Source organism: Merops nubicus, unplaced genomic scaffold (assembly GCF_000691845.1).
Source record: "Merops nubicus isolate BGI_N331 unplaced genomic scaffold, ASM69184v1 scaffold719, whole genome shotgun sequence".
Taxonomy (NCBI): Eukaryota; Metazoa; Chordata; class Aves; order Coraciiformes; family Meropidae; genus Merops; species Merops nubicus.
This window is the reverse complement of record NW_008628788.1, coordinates 19,133-43,917: the sequence shown is the minus strand read 5'-3', so window position 1 is coordinate 43,917 and position 24,785 is coordinate 19,133. Positions and strand designations below refer to the sequence as shown.

General features: G+C 41.8%; 1 protein-coding gene across 1 annotated transcript in view; it reads right to left on the bottom strand.

Annotated features, from left to right (window-relative positions):
* The window catches only part of SYNJ2 (synaptojanin 2), a 60,779-nt gene that overhangs the window by 27,399 nt on the left and 8,595 nt on the right, over positions 1-24,785 (bottom strand). The window contains exons 2-6 of the mRNA XM_008946744.1: positions 24,038-24,308; positions 21,432-21,657; positions 10,219-10,302; positions 8,327-8,388; positions 2,873-2,969 (exon numbers count right to left, since the gene is read on the bottom strand). Coding sequence (XP_008944992.1) covers positions 2,873-2,969; positions 8,327-8,388; positions 10,219-10,302; positions 21,432-21,657; positions 24,038-24,308 — 740 coding nt within the window. The remainder of the gene's footprint in view (positions 1-2,872; positions 2,970-8,326; positions 8,389-10,218; positions 10,303-21,431; positions 21,658-24,037; positions 24,309-24,785) is intronic.

Genomic DNA, 24,785 nt, shown 5'->3' with positions numbered 1-24,785 from the left:
GCAACAGCGATGTTCTGGGTAGAGAAGAAGGACCCTGATGGGAAGAGTGCCCAGAGCTGCTTAAGGCAGAAGAGCATAACAGTGCATACATGTATTTTTTTAACCATTTGTAAAGTGCCAAGACATGGAAAAATGCAGCCCTAAATTTAGGAAGAGGTTGCTTGAGGAGAAACTAAGAAAAAAATTATGTCCCAGGAATATACTACACAATGTTTGTGGTAAACCACAAAAGTGAAAGACGAGGCACAACTAGCCTCATTATTTCATCTCCAATTTCCATGACCTCACATACATTTCTGTAATCACCACAAATTTCATTAAGGTATCTGTAATAGATACGACAACAATATCTTGCTCTCCACAACAAAGCCAGAGAGAACTGTTCTATTAACTCTAATTGTGCAAGCCTTTGCCTATTCTGTTTCCTCCTGCACATTCTCACCCCAAGAGATGGATGCTTTTCCCCGCTTAGACTGTGACACAAACTGAACAAAACAATTCTGATATTCCATTAATAGTGTACATGCAGGAGTTACACCAGTATAATTGTATCGGGTAAGGTATTAAGCCTTCCCCACATAAACAAATTTGTCTGGAGAGAGACGTGCAAAATGTATGTCACGACACTGTTACAAAAGTTGTAACGCTTGGTATCTGCTTCTCTGCTGCTGACACCTCAACTTGCCCTTACAGCTGCTGGCACCGGGAATGCACTCCAGGGTGACATTTACCCATTGCCTCAGCGTAAATCATTGTCAGAGAATCCATAATTCTACACTACAGCACTGCTTTCACTGTAAACATAATTACATCTGCTATAGGGGATGCTTATGAGAGGAACAGCATTACTGGGAACAGTATTGATTTTTGCTCTGGTAACAGCTGATTCAGGTAACAGCTGAAGGCAAGTTGGTCATTTACAATTTTTCATTTGTTCCTGTTGCATAAACAAATAGTAGCAGTGACATTCTGATCGAGGGAACCCAACAGCAGTAATTACAAGGATATTTTGAAATAGTTCTGATAGGAATTACTAAGATTGAAGCAGGAGAAGGGAGAAGATGAAAGAACATGAGCAAAGGAAGATGGAGAAACAAAGAAATAAACTAATAACAGAAAAGGAAAAAAGCTTTCGTACCCAATAATTCCCCTATGAAATAGTTTCTTTTTAATTCAAGCTTTTTAAAAACAAAGTAAAAATTAGCTACATACTCTTTCCAAACACCCATTATTAAACACAAAGGTAAAGAAAAGACCAGGGGGTGGTTGTTCTGAGTGGGTACAAAACTTCAGTTTCCAGTGCTATCAGTCTAAATTCTTTCAGCTCACAGAGCGTTTTAACAACTTAATTTTAAATGTCAATAGTTTAACAATTAAACCATATCTGTATTTAAAATAAAAAGAATGAATTAATGGTCTTTATTCTGGAGATGTCCTGTTTGTGACTTAAATCTCTCTTTGTATGATACTAGCCAGAACACTGTCTTCCAGAATACCAGTATTTGATATCAGTATTAAATTAATAAGAAAAGTCAGATCCGCATCATTGTAAGGTATCTGAGCATTTTGCAGTCAACCATCTCTTACACCTAAATTCCAATGTTGTGCAAAATTAAACTATAAAAACTATTTTAAAGGTAAGGAAATCAAGATATTATGGAGGCTTATCTGTAGAATGCAGAAATTCAGTAGGAAACTGAAAACAGAAGCTAGGACCAGACTTCACTTCTGTACCTAAAGCCTGCAAACTTTAGATGTAATCACTTTCTTTGGCCATGTTCTCTCCAAGGGGAGACTTTCACTTTGCCCCTTTCTGCTGGGGAAGCTGAGAGTCCTCCCCAGCTATTTTGGACAGGGAGGAAATGGTTGCACAGAAAAACTGCCAAAAAACTAAAGACACTTCTTGTCTTGAGTACATTATTCCAACAGAGTGGGAACCAAAACAGGAACTACTGTTTAACTACGATTTTCATTATACTTAGTTTCACACAGTAAACATTTGAACTCAGAATTGTTGTATCATTCTTTACCAATGATAAATACATAACACTTACTACAGGTGTGTACTTTAACCATTCTTCATATCATTCTCAGGAAGATATACTCCAAAGTATCTGTATTAGGTCTCTAAAGCAACAGGCACTCGGGAGGCAGACTTCCATCAACCTCCAGTCAGACCCAGGCAGTTGTGCACTGCTGCAAATCCCACTCTGCCAGTCTGAGGCTTCAAGTAGATATTACTTGCTAAAACCTGGCCACGAGACCACCGCACTAAACCTCACACAGCTTTAATTCTATGATGCCTGACATCTGAAAAGCACAATCCAGATGCTTTCAGGTATTACTTGTGCCTAGGGACGTTTAAGGGCCTGGAAAACCTCTTTCCACACACCAGACTGTCATCTGGTGCTGAGGCAGCCAATTCCCATCACAGTCAGTGCAAGATGGCTATTCCCCACTACAATCAGAGCCAGACAGCTTGTTTGCTCAGTAAGCCAGGGTCAGGGCCTGGCCCCCAAGCAGTTCTGGCTATCCCATGAGGCACCTGACTGCACAGTTGACTATGTACTATGACAAAGCTGACCACGATTCTTTTTTGCAAATATGAACTACTCCTAGGAGAATTAGGGGATTTTTTTTAAGTCTGGTTAAAGAGAATGGTGCATAAATTTGTGAAGAAATAAGCAGGAAGGCAGTGCTGGAAATTAAGCCATGAGACTATGAAGCATCATTCTCTCAGTATGTAATATCTAATAAAGAGTTAACTTTATTTCTTTGGATATGATATTCATCACCTACTGGGTCAGAAGGGAAACAGAAGAACTTGGAGGTTAAGGAGAAATCAGCAGTTAAAAAAAATAAATTGTATTACCTTAAAAGCTCTGTTGAGCACCTCCTCCCCTCCTCTGCTTCCCAGCAGATTAACAATCACTTGTTTTCCATACTGCTCCTTCAGAAGCATCATATGCCTACAAAAGTAAACATAATAGGTACTAAACAAAGCCATGTCATGTTGCCTGCTACCTTTTTCAAGTAGAAGTAGAGATCACTGGTTGTTCCAGCCAGCAGAAAGTTTCAGCCACAGCAGCTACAGACATCATCCTCAGTTTCCTTGCAATCAATTATTAAAGTACAAATGATAAAAGTATGCAATTAATGGGCACACTAGTTTGTACTGAACTTAAACAAGCATCTTAGCAAACAGGCCCCAGATCTTTTATGTCACTGTTAGCTATGATATTGCCCTTTGTATGTTCCCACCTCTTGGCTGTCAGCCTGGGAGCTACATAGGAAAGACAACAAGAGAGTAAAACATATCACACTTCAACAGGAATTGCCCAGCATCTTGCAAGGTTGAGCCTACAAAGTGTCAGCAGCAGCAGTGGGGCTAAGGACTCCAGTGCCAAGGCCAGAGAGGCACAAAACCAAATCACAGAATGATGGAATGGTTTGGGCTGGAAGGGACCTTTAAAGGTCATCCAGTCCAACTCCCCTGTAATAAGCAAGGATGCCTTTAACTACATCAGGTTTCTCAGAGCCACATCAAACCTGTCCTTGAATGTTTCCAGGGATGGGGCAACTACTACCTCTCTGGGCAACCTGTTTCAGTGTCTCACCACACTCACTGTAAAAAATTTCTTCCTTATATCTAGTCTGAATCTACTCTCTTTTAAAGCCACCATCCCTTGTCCTGTTGCAGCAGGCCCTGCAAAAAAGACTGTCCTCATCTTTCTTACAAGCCCCTTCTAAGTACTGAAAAGCCAAAATAAAGTTTCCCCAGAGCCTTCTCTTCTCCAGAATGAACAACCCAAATTCTCTCAGCCTTTCCTCATAGGAGAGGTGTTCCAGATTATTTTTGTGGCCCTCCTCTGGACTCGCTTCAACAGGTCCACATCCTCCTTGTGATGATGGTTCCAGAGCTGGGCAGGGTACTCCAGGTGGGGTAGAGGGGCAGAATCACCTCCCTCAGTCTGCTGGCTGCACTTCTTTTGACGCAGGTCAGAATACAGCTGGCTTTCTGGGCTGCACTTGCACATTGAGAGCTCATGTCCAGCTCTTCATCCACCAGAACCAAGTCCTTCTCTTCAGGGCTGCTCTCAATCCGATCACTCCCCCAGCCTGTATTAATATGGGGCATTGCCTTGATCCAGGTGCAGGTCCAGGTGCCTTTGACCTAGTTGAACCTTATGAGGGTCACACAGGCCCACGTGTCAAATTTCTACAGGTCCCTCTGGATGACATGCTGTTCCTCAGGCAGGCCAACCACACCATTAAGCTTGGTGTCATCTGCAAACTTGCTGAGGGTGCAGTCAGTCCCACTGTCTGTGTCACTGATGAAGATATTAAACAGCACTGGCCCCAGTACTGATCCCTGAGGGACACCACCTGTCACCAATCTACACCTGGACCACTGAACACTACCCTCTGGATGCAACCATCCAACCAATTCATTATCTGCTAACCAGTCCACCTACCAAATCCTTATCTCTCCAATTTAGAGAGAAGGATGCTGTGAGGTGCCGAGTCAAAGGCCTTACAGAAGTCCAGATAGATGACATCCATAGCTCTTCCCTTGTTCACTGATGTAGTGGCTCCATCATAGGCCACTAGATTGTTCAGGTAGGACTTGCTCTTGATGAAGCCACGCTGGCTGTCTCAAATCACCTCCCTGTCCTCCATGTGTCTTAGCACAGCTTCTAGGAGGATCTGTTCCATGATCTTCCCAGGCACTGAGGTAAGGCTAACAGGTTGGTAGTTTCCAGGGTCTTGCTTTCTGCCCTTTCTAACAATGGGTGCAATGTTTCCCTTTTTCCAGTCACTGGGGACTTCACCTGACTGCTACAACTTTTCAAATACCATAGAGAGTAGTGTGGCAACTACATCAGTCAGTTTCTTCAGGACTCTGGGATGCATCTCTTCAGGTCTCATAGACGTACCTACGTTCAAGTTCCTCAGGTGGTCACGAACTTGACCTTCTCTAACAGTGGAAGGGGCTTTCCCACCCAGGGTCCATGCCAGCATCAACTTGGGAAGTGTGAGAAGAGAGGCTGGCAGTGGAGACGGAGGCAAAAATGTTGATTACCTCAGCCTTCTCCTCATCTGTTGTTACATCACGTTATTTCTCGTTGACATAACTGTAGAAGCCCTTATTATTATTCTTAGCACTCCTTGCCAAATTCAGCTCCAGCTGTGCCTTGGCCTTCCTCACCCCATCCCTGCACAACCAGGCAGTGTCACTGTACTCCTCCCAGGATACCTGTCCCTGCTTCTGCTGCCTGTGCAGTTCCTTCTTGACCAGGTCTTGACTCAGTAACACCACTCTTGCCTTCCTTGCTGGATTTCTTACACCTGGGGATCATGAGCTCTTGTGCTCTATGGAAAGCATTATTAAAGATTTGCCAGCTCTGTTCTGCTTCCCTGTCCCTGAGGCCGTTTCCCAGGGGTCCTATTGACTAATTCCTTGAAGAGCTGGAAGTTTACTTTCTTAAAATTCAGGGTCCTGACTTTGCTCCTCACCTGACCCACATCCCTCAGGATTGTGAGCTCCATCAGTGAGCAGTCACTGCAGCCCAGGCTGCCTCCAATCTTGATGTCACCAATTAGCTCACTTGCATTGGTGACCATCAGGTCCACCAACACATGCCATCTGGTAGGGCTGTCCATTGTCTGGATTAAGAAGCTATCCTCCATGCATTCCAGCAGTCTTGGATTGCCTACAGATCACTATGCTACTCCTCCATCAGATTTTGGAGTGGTTCAAGTTCCACTCTTGTCCCAGCAGGGCGAGAGCCATGAAGCCTCCTGCAGTTGGAGTAATAAGTCTTCATCAACAGGCTCCCCTTGATCAGGCAGCCTGTAGTAGACACTGACCACAAGGATCCCTTTGTTGCTTTGGTCTCTAATGCTTACCCATAATCTTTCAAATTGGTCATGGTTACGCTTCAGAGACAGCTCAAATATCATAGGTGGCAGAGTTTAAACATCTCTGAGCTACTGCAACATTGAGACATTTATTGTCAATTTAAAGTAGGAAGGTAAATAATCATAAGAAATGCTGTGCTCGATCAGACCAAAGGTCCTTTTAACCAAGCGGCTTGGCCCAGATTTTCAGGAGAAGCACAAAACGGGACAAGTATAAAGTGGGAAAATTTTTTTGGCATACATCCCCAACCTCTCAAAGCCTGACATTTAGGCAGTCTGAAGTCAAGAGCTTTTAGCCACATGCAGAGGCACCCACCCTCCCCTCAATAAATTTTTTTCAAGTTGCCATGCGTGTGCTACAGAAGCTGTGCTGGCTCACCAAGAAAAAAATCAGATCTTAAAGCCATCTTCCACCATGTACTTACACCACCGTAGTAGTATTTAAGAGGAAGCTGGATAGGAATAGACAAGAAAAATAAAGACAAAAATGAAAACCTATTACATGCTGCACAGCAACACCCAATAGCAAAGTGTCAGAAAAACAGCAAGCACAGATCTTTTGGCATGCACTTTTAAATCCTATAGGCAGAAATACTATTTGAAACCATGGAAGCAGAGAAAGGAAAGAAAAAGTTATCAGCATGGCCTTCAAGAAACATGGCAAAATAAATATTCTGGTGCTATTTATGTTCCTGATTCTGCAACTAGTTCTCTGTATGCCAGCTATTCCTATATATTTGCTCCCCTCTGATGCCAGCATCAAGACCCTACTTCTCCATCAATGCTGTGTCCTTACTACTAAACTGCTGAAGTTTGGATCACCTACTTGAATACTGTAAGCAGAGTTTCCCAAGGATTTCTCAGGGAGAAGGGACAAAAAAGATCCACTAACAAGATTATCATTTACTTCCTACAGTGCCTTCTCAACACATTAACCTATCAGGTAATTAAATATAACAAGCTAAATCCACTCCAACGCTCTCACAAAAGTTGCATCAGGTTGTTAGGTTTCAGGATCTTTTTCCATATAAGCAGTCACTTATTCCTTGCCCATTGTCAAAGGACTGTCTTTTGTAGATCTGTAAGCAGAGATCTCTTAACTTATGTAACCTAAAGGTTTTACTGTGCACAAGGGAGGAGGAATAGTGTTCATGTTTCTTACAAGAAAGCTATTCACCAGCTGCCTCCTGCATCAGGGGCAGTGAGAAAAGATTCTCTGAGCTAAATGGTCTTACGGAGTTGTTCCTTGCTGAGGTACTCAACACTTTCTTGGGCACCACAACAGGATGCTGAATAAGTCACTGTTTTCTTCCTACATAAACTGTCTCTGCTGTGGAATGCACACTCCCAAGATGGAGCTTCAGAGACACTGGCAGGGCAAGTTATCATGGCATCAGATGACAACAAGACCACGACTCTCAAAGGCTTTTGAATTCAGTAGAAGAGCTTCAAAAATCTTGGAGAACGTAGGCTAAGACCCCTTGGAGCAGGGACTGCTACGCTACATAGACCCTTTAGACTCTAATCCCTTTTTGGGGTCTTCAGTGTTGCAAAACAATCAACAGTGACTATTTTCATGTTTGTTAACAGCTGCAGTAAAAGAAACCAAGGAATTAAGAGGCCTTATGCAAAATCAACATAAACTCTGATTTGGCAAAACCAAACCAAAACAGAAATTAATCACATGACCTGGCACTTAACAAGCCGAAAATTTCCTACAGGCCACATTCTTCATGTCCTTTTCAGGCAGTGTTCCCACTGACATGCATGGTAGTCTGCCCTTAAAGGACAATACTTCATAGTCAGACATTCAAAGGAATCAAGCCTATGAATGGGGTTTTTTTATAGTTTCCACTGACAAGAAGAGTCTTAATGGTTCAAAAATGTTTACAAGCCAGTCTAAGCAAAGTAGCAAAGCATCAGCATGATAACATCATACAACATTGCTCATAAAATAAGACACTTATTTCTGTATAGCACTCAAACAATGAGGAGAAAAGCAAATTCAGAATGGAATGGAAGCAGTGTTTACTTTCTAATTACCTGGGTTACAGTGGGAGAGGACACATGTTCTGCGTACCTCTAGCGTAAATTCACATTTGTTGGCTCACAAAGGATTATACAGACCTGCCCTTTGCATAACACTCAGTATTTCTTAGCTTTTACAGAAACAAGCCAGGAGACCAAATTAATTCAATTACCATTGAAAACAAGAAAGAAAATGCACAAAAAATCATTCATAAATTGAGCAAACCCACTTAATGATCTGCAACACCTGGGGGACTGGCTATATCATCTGAGAGATGTTTCACATCACTCAGGAGTTACTTGGAAGCCATGAAGTTGTGGAATCTTGGTTACATGCCAGGCTGCTGTGTTATTGTCAAAGTGGAATGAAACTTACCTGTCAAAGGCAGGAGCATTAGCTTCCAGACCTCTGTTAAGCCTTAGATGATAAGAACCCACCTAAAATAAAATATTGGAAGGAAAAGAGAAATAATTTCTTAAACTGTTAGGAGTCCTAAATCACTAGATGTCTCCCTTTTTCCTTCAGAGAAAAACACCTCTTTAACATCACCAGACAATTCTAACAGACTCCACACACCCACACATATAATATACTTAATACAAAAGCCACAGCTTTTATTAGACAACAACATTTACAATTAGAAGTGAAAACATAATTATCATTAAGCAAAGGGATACATCTCTTTATGGCCAAAAAAATTACATCCCTTCGCCAGCTTCCTCTAGCAAATATCCCACAGTGCCTCACATGGGTATGCTGTGTGCCCAGCATTCTTCCCACCCTTCCCTCCGGAGAAAAGGTTGCAGTTATGCCAGTTCCATGGGCTGAGTCTCCCGAGTTCTTTCATCACTTACTAAAAAGTTTCAGACCAGTCCTTTGAAAATATGGAGGATGAAATCCTGGGCCATCAATATAATAGGACTTTTAATATGGCTGTCAGCAACAGTAGCCTCAACCTCCTTTTGAATACATTACTACACTATGCAGAGGGCTTCTTTCCTTTCCAAAAACTACACTGCTCATTATTTATAGGATCATGCATAGTTTCCTGTACTTCATCATCTTCCTTTGTTTTTCATGAGGTTGGTTTCTGCAGTTCTTTCTAATATCAGTGCCAGCACACTCACATCCAAGGAATAAGGGTTATGGGTATTCACCAACATAAACGAAAGGCGTAAAATCTAAACCAGATTAGGCAAAAAAGCAAATTGTGTCTCTACCAAAAAGCTGAAAATTCTGCTTAACTACATGCCACTCACTAGCCAAAAACACTTGGGGAAAAGAAAAGCTCTATGGTTTCATAACATACGGAACAACAGTGCTGGATACAGCTGCACCATGGGCAGGACGTGTGCACAAGCATACAGGCAGACTTGCTTTATAAAAAGAAGCAAGTATTGCACTGGATGGTGCTAACAGACAACGACACAGATCCCTCAGTCATCTTCCTTTTGCGTTAAACCCAGTAGTTCTGAATGGTATCCAAGTGCTAGATTTAATGCTAAAAAAAGTATTAAAGTATCTAATTTAAAGTATCTAAAAAAAAGCTCTATTATGTATTCTCTCTACTAACATATATGGATATATCTGCATATTCATTCCAGTTGCTTATCCCTCTGTTAAGAGAATGCAAAGAGTGCTAGGATGATTTTTATTTGAGCTTGTAACTGTATATAAGCTGTAAATTTTAGACCATATATATAACCTGCTAGGTCTGATACAATAATCTCCTGACGAAACCCTGTATCTCTGGCGATCATATGAGATCATCCTGACTACCACCCTTTTGACTGAAATCTAGCAAATACACCATCAAGACATTATACTTTGTTTCAAGGTAACGGGCTCCTGCACAGCTCCTGGTAACCCTAGACACTCCAATTTTATTGTAGAGGTCAATATCATCAAGCCAACCGGGCATTTCAGAAGCAAAGGTTATCCCAAACCAAACTGAAAATGTTACAAAGATATTGCTGTAAGCTTCAGCTTAGGACATTAGGACATAGTCCCTTACAAATAGTTCCCTGTAAAGGCACAGGAACACATGAAAATGCTAAACTTAACTATAGCCATTTGTCTAGTTTAGCTCTGTTTATGTAAATATGCAAGATTTCCTACAAGGTTAACTTATGATCAAAAAGCTCAGCATTTTCACAGAGTAAGCTCTGCAGCTCATTTAAAAGAAAAAGCAATTAAATTTTGTCTAAGTTCTAAACTATAAGTAGCAAGAGAGATAAGTAAAGTAGGCTTTTTGATTAATTGTTTACCTGAAGCCCCGGCTGCTCCCAAAACAGTGGGACAGAACCTCTGATCTGCACAAAGGAAGAGACATCATCATCCAAGTAAATTGTCTGCAAAGATAATAAAAAAAAGGAAGGAGTTCTACAGTTAGACCTATCAGTCTGTGACCCCGTCATCAGGTGACAGTTTAAGACACTGAACTCAAAGGGTAAAAAAAGTAACCCATGTATCTCACTGTATCCACTTACTGCTCAGACACTCTTCCATAGTCTGACAGGCAGTGGAACAAAGCACAACATATTTGCTTTCATGTCATCACACCAGATTCAATTCACTACTCACCAGAAATAAGAGAAAATTTAAAATGCCACCACTGTCAAGAAGGAAGGAATCTTTCACCCACAACGAAGATATATTTGATCTACTTGGGGAGACACTCAGGAAGATCAGCCATAGACTCTCCCTCTGTCTCTCTCACAAAATCTAACTGTGCAAAATGTCACTGGTCCTTGTGACCGATGATGGGTAATGTCAGGTGTGGGATAAGCTTCTCTCTTGCTTTATTTACTATTTCTTATTTCACTGCATGTTGTGCCTTGTCAGAGTCCAAATAAATCTCAGTGAAACCAGCAGCTTCACCACTCCCACTCTGAGATACAGTGAACCATATGTGATCTACTTTTCCAGCAGGCTTAGAGCAAGAGGCTCCAAACTCCCCACTTCCCTCCCTAAGCAGACCCCAAACTCTCCCTTAGGATTTGTTCTTATGATCACTGCTAACAGGCTGATTTTGAGTCAAATCCATGCAAAGTACAGTCTGATTTTCCCCTTTGCCTTCCCTCTCCACCAGCCCCTGAGCAAAGCATTACATTATGTGTTAACCTCACACAAAAGGTACTATCTTCAGATTCAGTCTGACCACAGAGCAACTGTGCAAAGCCCAGCTCACCGCCCTGGCCTATACTTAGCAGTGGAATCCTGGCTCTTTTCCACAGGAGATACATGATACACATCTCATGCATGACAATGACCCCTCTGTAGCCCTGCAAAGGAATGGTAACCAGGTCATCCAGGTAGCTGCTTCTCTAACAGCATGTATTTAGCACAACTGTCTAGTAGCTCCCAAAAATAGAAAAGAACATGAAAATGGGTTACTCTAAAGTTTTAATGGGGTTTGTGCTTCTGGATTTGCCATTAGGTGTGCTAGCTGGGTGGCTCAGGGGAAGTGCCTTCATTTACACTGATCTCTCATCTTTAGAGCCGCTACTGACACACAACTTTTACAGCTACCTGTGTGAAAAGAAGTATAGCTACACCAGAAAGGTGGCTATTTAAACATTCTGTCACCAGTTTTATGTAACTCACTTTTAGAATATTTTTGCAGAACACTTACAGCCATCCCCATTTCACTAAGAGGAAAGGTTTAAGTGGCTTTGCCAGGGACACAATGTCAGTGCTAGAATGACAGCTAGCCTAGATGTAGTGCAAACATGCGTGTTCCGACGTTTTCAGCCTCACCCCAATGAATTAAGAACCCTTCTCTGTTGGATCGCATGCTAGCACAACCCCTTGCAAGATAGGGTGGCTCACAGAAGCTTTCTTGCAAGGCCTTCCTCACAGTTTGAGTAGTGTGGCTCTAAAACACTCTCTCCTAGTAAAGTTTTCTAAACGCTGCTGGTATCTGAGTACAGGAGCTAATTACCATGGCAACACGCTGATGCACCTTTTCTTTGCATTTCTGTGCTCAGAAGAGTTCGTCCTGCAGTTGGACTACGGGAGAAGGAAGCAGGCCCACCTTCCTCCTCATCACATCCTCCCTGAGACGGGTCATACCAAGATGAGTCAGTGACTTCTAAACACTGAATCTTCTTTCCACTCAGTCATGGACCCAGAGGAGCCAATTCTAAGGTAAAGCAGATTTGTGTAGCTCCACTGACAGCCCTAGCATTATCCTGACTCATATTAAAGGAGGATCAGGTCCCAGGTCTATGCAAAAATAGAATCGGGACTGGCTCAATTCAAAATTTGACAATTATCACCTTTAGCAATAAATGAGCTGAAATGAAACATCTAATGACAAATATAGACAAAGCTTTATATGAAGTACAGTTTGGCCTCTCAGCTTGCTAAAGAGGATCAGTTTTCTTCACATTCTTCTAGAATATCCCTATTTCCATAACTAACTGTAAAATCAACAGTTCAAGTATCTTTTTGGCCAGCTCTTTTATAAGTCCCATCTGCAAAATTCCCTAGACGCACTCATTAAAAGATAATAATAATAATTTTAATATCTGCAGTCTAAAATCTTCCTGAGTTACCGTTTAAATGGAAAGTATTTAATCAGTTACAAACCATGAATATATAACCTGCCTTCTTTATGCCAGATACAGAAGAAAAAACACTTCTTCATGATTCAACAGCATAAGAGTTAACAGATAGTTGTTACTATTATCACTCTCATTTTCTGTTCACTGGTTTTCACCCATTACCTCTTCTAATTGTTTTCTGCTATATTAAGCTGTCTGTTTGGAGAACTGAACAATGACCCCCCAAAAAATTCAAACTACCCCTGTGATCTGAACAGGCTGCCCACACACTGATGTGATGGGCTGGGGGTCCTCTGTCAGGATGAGGTCTAATACAGAACTCCCCTATGATGATAGGGCACTTTAAAGAAACTGACATTTTAATGCACATTGCCATGTAGCTTTTAGAAATTCAGATTAAGTTTTTGAACTGGGACCATGGTCTCTCCAACACAGCCGTTCACAAGCAAATTCTCCACATTATCATGTATTTTTTTTCTTTTCACTTAGAGGGCTCACCATTCCATTCTCTGGAGAAATTCTGTGATCTTTCACAATTCTCTCACCTCATACTCATGACCCAGATGAGTCCAAAATTATTTTCTTCCAAGTTTCCAGTGAGTTGGAAAAAGACCTAGTATTTTTTAATGAGTGGGAGAATAATACCCTTTTCTGCCACTCATTCCTTCCCAAATAGACTGAAACCTTTTCACTCAGCATTTCAACTGTGCAAATCTTCCCTGAATTTCAAGAATATCCACTACCCTCCAGCTCCAGGAAAACAATCCCTGGTCTCAACATTGCCTTCTACTACATATGCCCCTTGACCTTGCAATAGCAGCAACAATGGCCTCCCTACCAGCAGGCTTGTTAAGGGAGCAGGCTGAAAGACTGATACCAAGGCTTTCCAGTTCAGGAATGGATGGAGTCTTAACACCCATCTACACTACAAGAAACCCCATTTGTTAAAATCTTAAATAAGCACTGAAAATACATCCAGGTTAAAATGACACTCAAAAGATTCCAAATTCATTGCGTATGCAATTACAGCATTTATGCATAGTTAAGTAGAGAATTTCTCTTCTCATATTTTTCTAAGCCTTGGTAGCCTAGATAATTTTTTGTTCACATCATGTTTTCTATAAGCACATACATGTCCCACTTTTTGTCAGTCTAGGTTTGACCGTATTACTTTGTCTTCTAGCAGAACCATTTCTCTTATTCTAAGGCACCACATCAATGATAAACAGCTCTTTAAGAAAAGAAACTTAAGAGAAAAATATAGCACCTTTTTTTCCAAAATTTTCCTGTCCTCTCCTTTCCTTAACTTGAAGACAAAAAACACATCCAAGATGATCACACCAGTATTCCTCTAAAAAGTTCCACAACAATCAGTTGCATTTTAGAATCACAGAATCATAGAATGGTTTGGGTTGGAAGTCACCTTAAAGATCATCTAGTTCCAACACCCCTGCCATGCACAGGGACACCTATAACTAGACCAGGTTGTGCAAGGCCCCATCCAACCTTGTCTTGAACACATCCAGTGATGGAACATCCACAACTTCCCTGGGCAACCTGTGACAGTGTCTTGCCACCCTCATACTGAAGAACTTCTTATATCTACCCTCTTCCTGTGTGAATTCATTACTTCTTGTCCTATCACTACAACCCATTCTAAAATGTCCTTCACCAGCTTTCTTGTAGGTTCCCTTCAGATACTGGAAGGCTGCAGTAAGGGCTCCCCAGAGCCTCTTCTTCTCCAGGCTGAACCACTCCACCTCTCTCAGCCTTTCTTCATATGCCCTCTGATCATTTTTGCAGCATTCCTCTAGACCTGTTCCAACAGGTTCATGTCCTTGTGCTACGGACTTCAGAGCTGGGCACAGTACTTCAAGGGGTCTCACCAGAATGGACTAGAGTGACAGAATCGCCTCCCTTGGCCTGCTGGCCCCACTTCTTTTGATGCAGCCCAGGATAGGGTTGGCTTTCTGGGCTGCATTCGCACATTGTTGGCTCACGTTGAGCTTTTCATCAGCCAGCATCCCCCAAGTCTTTCCCCTCAGGGCTGCTCTCCATCCATTCTCCACCCAGCCTGCAGTTACGCTTGGGATTGCCCCAACCGTGTTGCAGGACTTTGCACTTGGCTTTGTTGAACTTCATGATGTTAGCATGGGCCCACCTCTCAAGCTTGTTAAGGTCCCTCTGGATGGTATCACTTCCTTCCATCATGTCAACTGCACCACACAACTTCATGTTGTTGACAAATGTCCAAGGGTGCCCTCAATCCCACTGTCCACATCCTGAACAAAGAAGTTAAACATCATTGATTCCAGTAAGGATCCCTGAGGAACATCACTCATCACTGGTCTCCACCTGGACATTGAGCCATTGACCGCATCCAGCCAATTCCTTATCCAGTGAGTGATCCACCCATCAAATCCATGTCCCTCTGATTTAGAGACCAGGATGTTATGCAAGACAGTGTCACACACTTTGCACAGGTCCAGGTAGATGATGTCAGTTTCTCTTCCCTTATCCGTTGACACTGTAACTCCATCATAAAAGGCCACCAAATTTGCCCTTAGTGATGCCATGTTGGCTGCCACAAACCACCTCCTTATTTTCCAAGTGCCTTAGCAGAGCCTTCAGGAGGATTTGCTCCATGATCTCACCAGGCACAACGGTGAGACTGACCGGTCTGTCGTTGACACGGTCTTCCTTTTTTCCCTTTTTGAAAGTGGGGTTTATGTTTCCCCTTTTCCAGTCAGTGGAAGCTTCACCAGACTTTCGTGGCTTTTTAAATATGATGGAGAGCAGCTCAGCAACTTCATCCGCCAGTTCCATCAGGATCCACAGATGGATCTCCTCAGGTCCCATAGACTTGTACACCTTCAGGTTCTTTAGATGGTCCCAAACCTGATCTTCACCTACGGTGGACAGATCTTCCTTCTCCCAGCCTCTGTCTTTGCCTTCTGCAACTTGGGTGGTGTGGCTAGAGTCCTTGCCATCAAACACCGAGGTAAAGAAGTTGCTGAGCACCTCAGCCTTCTCCACATCTCTCATGACCAGGTCTTCTGTCTCCTTCTGTACAGGGCCCACATCTTCACTAGCTTTCATTTTATCACTGACATACCTGTGGAATTTTTTCTTCTTACCCTTGATGTCCCTGGTCAGATGTAATTCTATCTGGGCTTTAGTTTTCCTAACCTGATTCCTGTTTGGTTGGACAACTTCTTTGTATTCCCCACAGACAACTTGTCCTTGCTTCCACCCTCTATAGACTCTCTTTTTGCATCTAAGTGTGTCCAGGAGTTTCTTGTTCATCCATGCAGGCCTCCAGACAGGCTCTTCATCTATTTTGGGATGCATTGCTCCTGTGCTTGGAGGAGGTGGCCCTTGAACATTGACAAGCATTCTTAGACCCCTCTCCTCTCCAGAGCTTTATCCCATGGTACTTTACCAAGCAGATGCCAAAAGGGGTCAAGTCTGCTTTCCTGAAGGCCAGCGTAGTAAGCTTGCTGCGCATCCCTCCTTGTTGCCCTAAGGATCTTGAAATCCACCATTTTGTAGTCACTACAGGCAAGGCTACCCTTAAGCTTCATGTTAGTCACTAGCCCCTCCTTGTTGCTGAGAACAAGGTTCCAGCATAGCACCTTTTCTTGTTGGTTCCTCTACCACTTGGAGAAGGAAATTGTCATCAATACATTCCAGGAACCTCCTGGACTGCTGGTGCCCTGTTGTACTCTCCATCCAGCAGATATCAGGGTACTTGAAATCCCCCATGAGGACCAGAGCTTGTGAACATGAAGCTGCTCCTATCTGTCTATGGAGGGCTTCATAGGTCTTCCCGGTCAGGTAAACTGTAGCAGACCCCCACTATGATATCACCTTCCCCTGCCTTCCCTTTAACACTGACCCATAAGCACTCAGTCAGCTCCTCATCCATCCTCAGGCCAAGCTCCAAGGACTTCAGCTGATTTTGGACAACACTTTTGTCATTAGGCTCGAAACACACTGCTTAATCTCTTTGTGCTTTGTAAAATTACTGTGGAGTCTTATCTTTTGTCTTAGATCCAAAATGATGGAAAGTTGTTGCCTACTTGCCCCAGAGAGAATGTTCATTCCTATCAAATCCTCGAAACACTTGAGGACTACACTTCACTGATCTCAGTGGATTGGCCCATAGACCAATCCAATCCCATTAGCTAGATGAATTTTCAGAGACGTTTTCTGCATTTACCCATCAGACAACATAATAGCAACTAGATACTTAACCCCTGTGGAGGACCTCTTTGCCTTTGATAATAGATTGTTTGTCCTCTGACCTCTGGTGTTAGAATTTGCCATGTTTTTCTTTCAGCTTCTGTGTCTTAGACTTTTTTGTGTTCGCTTTTCTCCAGCTCCAGGATCAAAGGTGATGGTGCTGACAGTTCAAGAGGACATTTCTCCACCTTTCTCTTCTGTTGCACAGGGCCAGATCTTGCCCCTGTGATCCAAGGACCTTTCCTGGTAAGACAAGCTTCATGCACAGGTACTGCTAGTAAGCCTCAAATCAAGAAGTGAACTGGCACTGCTCCTGAGGAAGAAGCAAACATCTACATCAACCAGCTGGTGTTCTATCTCAGCATGCTGCACTCATTCATCGCTTGGAATAATTTACTCACTAATCTCTACCACTCAGCTTCCTTAGAAGGAAATAATCTAGTCACAACTTCAAATGGCAGAATTTATTACAGACTAAAGAGACACACAGAGACACAGTCCACAATGAAATGGGATACTCACATGGCTTGTTCTGGGATCCCCAGCTCTGCCACACAACCCACAAAAAGCATTGATAACAGATGGCCTAAACAAACCTCTCCATAAGTCCCTTTACTCAGACCACAGAATCCAAGGATACACTTGCCAAAATAATCCTCTTTGCCCTGCCTGGGGCCATACTAAGACTTGATCCAGAAAATAAATTAACCACATGATTGCATCCATTCCTCTCCTGGAGAGCTACCCAACACGGTCTAGAAGTTATTCTGAAATAGGGATCAATTTTCTTAATCCATGCCCATAATTTTTTTCTTAAACTGGAAGGGAAAGGGAATCCAAATTCATGGCATTTCCTTTTAATGCAGGTATCCATTTCTTTATTGAACAGTTCCATGAAGGGGAAAACAACTGAAAACATTCATTTATCTTTGGTAAACTAGAGCTGCTCCCCATGTCATATATTAAGATATTAAGAGTTTAGGACAACTCTTTGGAGGGTAAGTGGGGGAGAAGCTGAAATGTAAACAGTGACAGGCACACTAAATGAAGAAAGCATGCTTGTTTCTCAACACTATCAGCAGAAAAGAATTAAAAGAATGCAATGCAGTCTAAATTTTATGTGACTACTAGAGGAGAAAGTGAGGGTGAAGGAAAACATTTAAGCTATCACTGGGAAATGGACACTGATCTTAAAATTGCTTGAGGATTAACTGCAGCACTGCAGGTAGAGAGGGCTACTATCCCATTACAAAACACTTGTAGCAAATCTAGAAGTACACATTAGAGAGTTTTTTTTAAAAATCCTCTTTTTTCTTCCCTTCATATGTTGTTTTTCCTCAAGTGTTACCTAGTGGTTTTTATTCCTTCTTTTTTCCTTTGTACAGACGCAAGCCAAGTGATCAAATATCTGTAAGATCTACTAGTAGCTTTTTTAAAAAAAAAAGAAGAAAAAGTGAAGTGAGATATTTAACTTTTCCCCTTCTTCTCAAACACTGTGAGTCACAGTAGCTAAGTGAGCCCACAAAAAATGACTCATTGCAAAGCTAAAATGCCACAAGGCTAACTCTGTGGGAGACAAAAGCATACCATCTATGCATAAAAGAGCTGCCTGGAGATAAGACTAATTGTTTCTCCCTCTTCTAAAAACCAAAAAATGTTACAAGTGATTCCTACAACGTGGAAAAAATCCTGGCTTTTCAGAATCCTAGGGTGCTATTTACCCATGAAAGCACACAATCAGCATGCCATTATACTGTATAGGCTGCAGTAAATGGAAACAAGATGTTATTCAGCCAAGATATTACCTCATAAGTGATTAGTCAGTAGTCTACTATGAAAGTAGGAGAGAGTTTATTCTAGGACTCTTCCTTCCTAATGGTAAGTGGATGCCAGCTTAAACTGGATCTCAAGCAACCCAGCAGTTAGCCCAACTTTGCTTTTTTAGGACATGCAGCTTAGTAAAACTAGTGTTTATCACCATTAGCAACAGCAACCTTCCTTTCTCCTTTAAAAACAAAACCAAACCACATAGTCCTTTAAAACTACAAATACTTGTTATAATTTTCAACCTACTCGAGGCCTTTCACCCTATAACCATTTCACTCTTGTGCTTCTGCTTACCCAACTGCAAAACACTGCAAAGCTTCCGGTCCTCCCACCTCACCACAGCCCCTGGCAGACGGGAACAGAGCACAGCAGTTCCTGTGGAGAGCCTGACCCTGACCCAGATCCAGTGAAGGGAAGGCAGCATTAGCAACCAAGTCCTGCTCTGCCACTCACCAGGAGCAGATCCTCAGGTTTGCTGCTGGGATGCAAAGGCCATCTTATTTTTCATGCTAATCATTTGCAGCATAGTGTACTCCAGGAATATAATTAAATAGAATGAGTTACTCTGACCCAACTAGTGAGCAGGATAGCAGAACTATTTCCCAGAATTAGACAACTGCTAAGTGCAATACCACAAATGTGAGACTGATCTGAAAAAAAGCTGACAACCCTTTCCAGCCTTCTCTTTACTCTGCACTTCAGCAAGAGAACATTCTTAAAATCCTGAGTAACATACTTTGTGCTAATGCTCGTGAAAGGCACTCAACTAAAACAGCAGACTAACAAGTTCTTACTAAAAATGGCCTCTACTGTTCCCAAGCTCCAGGGCAAAATTCCACTTTTTGGTGAGTTGACCTATCTGCTCTGACCAACATACGAACAGACTTTCTAGAAAGATGCAGATGCTGCAGGACTCGACTTGCAGTTGCTTTGGAGCAGAGGCACAGAATCATTAGCAGAGAATTCAGAGGCCGACATTAGAGACCCAAGCACTGCAGGAAAAGAGCCTGGAATCAAACAAGCAGAATCTATGCAAGTCTGAACACTAAATGGAAAGCTGCCAGGCTAGCCTAGTGAAAGTGCAGGCAAACTAGGAAAAGGCAGGACATGAACAAAAAGCCACCCACACACCAAATGAGGTCTCTGACTACTGGGCAGAAAGTCACACATAACAATGTGAATGCTTTGAGCGTGTCTCGGGGATCAAACCTGACCAGCAGACTAGGGAATAACAGTCTGCAACTCACAGAGCCAGGTGAAAAGATTAAGGCTGCACCATCTTGGGCAACATCTTCGAGAAAATTTTGAAAGTACACAAACATTGCTGGATTTTGGACAAACAGGCTCATGAAGGCATGCCTGCCTCATGCAGTGGCATAACGGAAAGGGCAGCACTGAGTGTGAGCTGCTACACTCAGGCCACATCATAAGGAAATCCTAGTGCTAAAAAAAGGGCATTTCTGAGAAGGGATGCCACCCTTGTCCATTTTCAAGGGAGTAAGCTAAACCATGTGTACCAAAATCACCTGACTCTATTACTTGTTTGGCTGTGACAAGTAAGGGAGCCTGCTGAATGTATTTCACCCGTATATTTTGTCTCAGCTAGAACTAAGTTTTTAACCATGTAAGAATAAAATCCATGTCATACCACCTCTCACTGGAGAGAATCCCCCACAAAGCAAAGTAGAATATAAAGCAAAGTCTCTTCCAGAATGAGTTGCACTGGAATTTGCCTGAGAAAATCGTGATTTTTCTCTATTTCCTTCACCAGTCAAAGACAATTAGAGTCCGAGTGAACACAGCTCCTTTGCTGGGCATCTCCCTGTTAACTAGAATGAGGTATCTGAGCCCTGAGAGGAGTTCTTCACCACAGGACAGCATACACTACCTACCTTCTATAAATGTTGTCTTCATCAGACTGTAAAAGTCCTGTGAGGCAGGAAGTTAATAATCACCCTCATTTTACAGCTGAAATGCTTACTGTACAAAGCGATGGCTTCAATCCAATAAGGCAGACAGAAGTAACTTGAAACATGAATATTTATGATCACAAGATTTTCTATGATTCTAAGTGACTTCCTTAGGGCCAAAAGCAAATCTCAGCTCTAGCCTTTGTGGAAAATTACCCCCAGCATCACTAATCAAACTCTTTTACATCAGTGCAAACATAGTTATGCCACTGCAGGGGACTTCCAGTGGCTAGCCCGGCAACGCTGGTGGTAAGGACTAGGAGATAAACTGAATAAAAGAGAAATGAAGTGTAAGATACCATTATTTCATAGAAAATCTTTCAAAAGGTTCTTCTCCTGTAGCATGGGAAACATGATTAATTTTAGAAAAAATGTACTTTAGAATGTAGGCAGACTGTATAACAGTGTGACAGTTATTCTGCAACAGATTTTAAAACATTCTTTTGTTTAATACATGGGCCTCATGAGTGACAATTCTAAGCAAGTTTCATGCAATTAAGAAACAATGTTACATCAACATTGTATTGTTGTCGTTACATCAACATATGTATTGTTGAGAGCTCTCTGAACGGTTTCAAAACCCCATGTCTATATTTCACTACAGTATCAAATGGCCAGACTTTCACAGTCAGGAAAAAAAAAAAAACTATTAGTGAAAATTGTGTGCATGGAGAAGTCAGAAACACAAAGAAGAACAGATCACAAACAAAGAAATGCTTAATGGGCAAGGAGTAGATCTCTCATGCAATAACATTTTAAATATTCTTGGGAAAGATACTTGCTGAACTCCTTTAATTCTCGTTGGAAATTATGCCCCAATTAAACTTGAGTGGGCTGAATTATGCAACGCTGTTGGATGCATGCACTTACCTGCTCTGTCTCAACGAAGTTCGACACGTGTCCATCATCACTGACCCCCCGAATGTGAAAGCGGAGTCCGGCTCGCTCGCAGCTGATGCGAGAGATGAGGCAGGCTTTTGCCTTCTTGTGGGAGGCATACACAGTGCGGATGTCCACCACCCCACAGACCACCTTCAGCAGCCAGTCAGAGCAGTTCACCTGGTAGTGCTTGAAGGGCACATGCAGCAGCTGGTTCCTGAAAGGTTCAACAACATACAGATACATTGCTGAGTGAAATAAGACGGAGGGGCATGGATGACATCCTACAGCAACTGCTAATTTAAGCAGTTAATGTTTTGTCACCCCTTTTCTGGTGTACCTTTACTTTGTCCATAACCAGGAAGTATCAGGAAGAAATCCTTGTGAACTACTAGAGTGAACAGAACATGACAAATCTTAACAGCATGGCAATCACCAAGGTGCTGTCCTTGTATCTTGTACCTCTATCTTTTAAATTCAGATGCAAATGTCACCTCTTTTAGCTCCAGAAATACATTTATATTTAGTAATCTTTCTTCAAAAATTACAGTTCTGTCAAACCAATTACTTTCTGAACAGTACTGCCCTGACCTTATCATACACTACGGGATGAAGAGCCATTTTAAAATCCACCATGATTTTCAGGAAAATTTTTACAAGCAGAAACTGGACCCACAAGTCAATGGAGATACTGCAAAAAGTGCTACTAAAATTAAGAGGAATGTCTGTTTTAACCTTCAATTTATTTTAAGATCAATCACCCAAGAAACCTTTCATGCCTGGTTAACTGTGATGCTAGTCTCTTCTATTATGATGGTTTTCCTCATTTCATTTTTCAAAATGTGCCTTTAGTCACAGATGAGGGCCAAGAAAATCCCTTTTATGATCATTTATTGCTCAACAGCAGATCTGTACAAGAGTTATTACACCTAGCGAAACCCCTGAAGAATTGTTCTTCTAGAGTACAGCAAGGTGCAAGTCATTCTGACATTTTTAAACTTAAAAGTGTAACTGAAAAAGCAGCCCTAAAACAATTTTTGGTATCTCTTTCACCTCCTCTTAGCCTTACCCACAGAGAAAGTCCTCACTCAGACAAATTCCAGTAGAATTTTTTTGTTGTTGCAGTTTGTGTTACTTATAACTAAGGTCATCTGACACTTTTCATCATGTAACTATTTATTCCATTGTTTACTTTTCTCAAGAATCCATTGTTTGGTCTGAAATTTCCCACATCACATAACTGCCTCACGATAAATTCTCTTTGGAACACCTTTTTGCCCTAAATGTCATGTCACCATTCATCTCTGTTGCACAACATATAGGAGAATGGAACCTCTTTAAGGGCTACTTCTACATTAGCCAGAAGTAGCAAAGGAAAGTTCAAATACTTATATTCCAAGAAGAAAAGTATCAAAAGACAGTACTGGTAAAAAGATTTGCATTAAAGGATGTTTCTTTATTAAGGGACACTGTCACTTCAGGAGTTTCATCACTGGAACACAGCTCATTTGTGCCATGTGTCTGACTTGACATGCTTGGTGAGCTTTTTGAGAGAGATGCATAATTAGTGCAGTTGAAAGCAAGTTTCTTATCTCTCTTTTCTGATATCTTACCAGTCAAAAGTCACATCACAGCTAGAAAGATTACTTACCCTGACTGACCTCTCTCTCATGTTTATTTATCATCCATTATGAACTTCTTTGCTTATTTAATATTCACGTACTTTGGGCCACAAGACTTATCACAGGTTCTAGTAGCATACCCGCTTTTAACTCTGCCAGTTATTTTCCACCTACACCTCATTTATTTCCAGTATTGCTATGCTTCCTGTGCAACCATCTTTCTGATTAAAAAGAAAAAAAAATGAGGGTATAGGAATTCAAGCATTCTGCCTGAATTTGTAAAGCTAACAAACTGTATTACATCAACAGTGAACCTACTTAGGGAAGACAAAACCCAGCATTGTGTGTTTTTCTTTTCACTCAACCAATACTTACTGGAGCAAGAAATACTTTTTCTTTGCTTTAGAAGCACAAGAAAGTATCACAGGAGTTTTTTTTCTGCGCAACATACGTTTACACTGAGCTGTAAACATATTAATATTGATGTTTTCAACAGAAAAACTAGGGCACATCATTGAAACATTAAACTACAGGACTGTAAACACATATACTTTTAAGAAACAGAAGATAATTCAGCATAGATGATGACAGCTACAAACAGTTCAAGTGCAGGTTTCTACTGGATAACTTTTAAAGCACACTATTAAAGAGAACTGCAGGGGAAACTACTCGTGACATGTCAAGACATGTTTCTGTAGCATGAGCAACACATCTTGTCTCTCCTTTTTAAAAACACAAAATATCACTATCAGAATGGCACTTCACTTTCAGATTAATTTCAATTAAACAGAAGTTACGTGATTGATCCATGTTTATCATGAATTCACTGTGGCCACATGCCCCATAAAATGACATGACAATGAAATGAAAGGAGATGCACTTGAAATGCATATATTCATCTCCCCTTGAGAATGTTTGACCAACAAGATACAGGTGGGGATGACAAAAGGCTTAGGTATAACATGCAGTACTAACCAGAAGAACGAGTTACCAGATTCATAGTGGCTATCACCCTGCTTCTGAGCCCGCACAGTCAGGTCAAAGTTTGAGCCTGCATTAGGCCAGGAGAAATAGAACATCCCAGAGTTTAGTATTTTCTTCAAGGCAGTAATGCGCTCCTCTTCCTTGGTTTCTTCCTGGAGAGGACAGAAATCTGTTGCAGTAATTTTGTAAACTTCAGCGTCCAGGACTTTTCCCACCGACGTACAGCCTGTCACCAGGACCAGAAAGTGCAGCATAGCGTTACCTAGAAGGCGACAGACAGTTGCAGAGGGGTTACAGGTGGACGCAGGCTACACCGTTCCGCACCAGCCCTGCTGCATGCAATGCTGACAGGGCTCCAGCAGAGGCCGCTGCCTCTGCTGCAGAAGAAAATAAATAGGCATGATACGCACACCGACTATGCTGGTTGACACTTCCCAATTCATGTTGACTGCAGGTAAGTGAGTATAACTGCATAATATTCCACAATACTTCTACATTCCTACCCTTCGCTGCATTAGACCGTGTTCTTCCCACTTTATCAAGTACAATGAGCTTGGTGTTGGAATGCTAAACTCAAAAACCAAATTTCTCCACCCTAGAGAGCATACAGTTTTCGTTGCGTTTGACTGAAGGGAGAGGTAAAAGTTATTTATGAGATAAAGTGTATTCTTCACTATGAATTTTTCAATTGAATTCTGAATTTAAATATACATAGCATTCAGATTTCTTACTGGCTCCA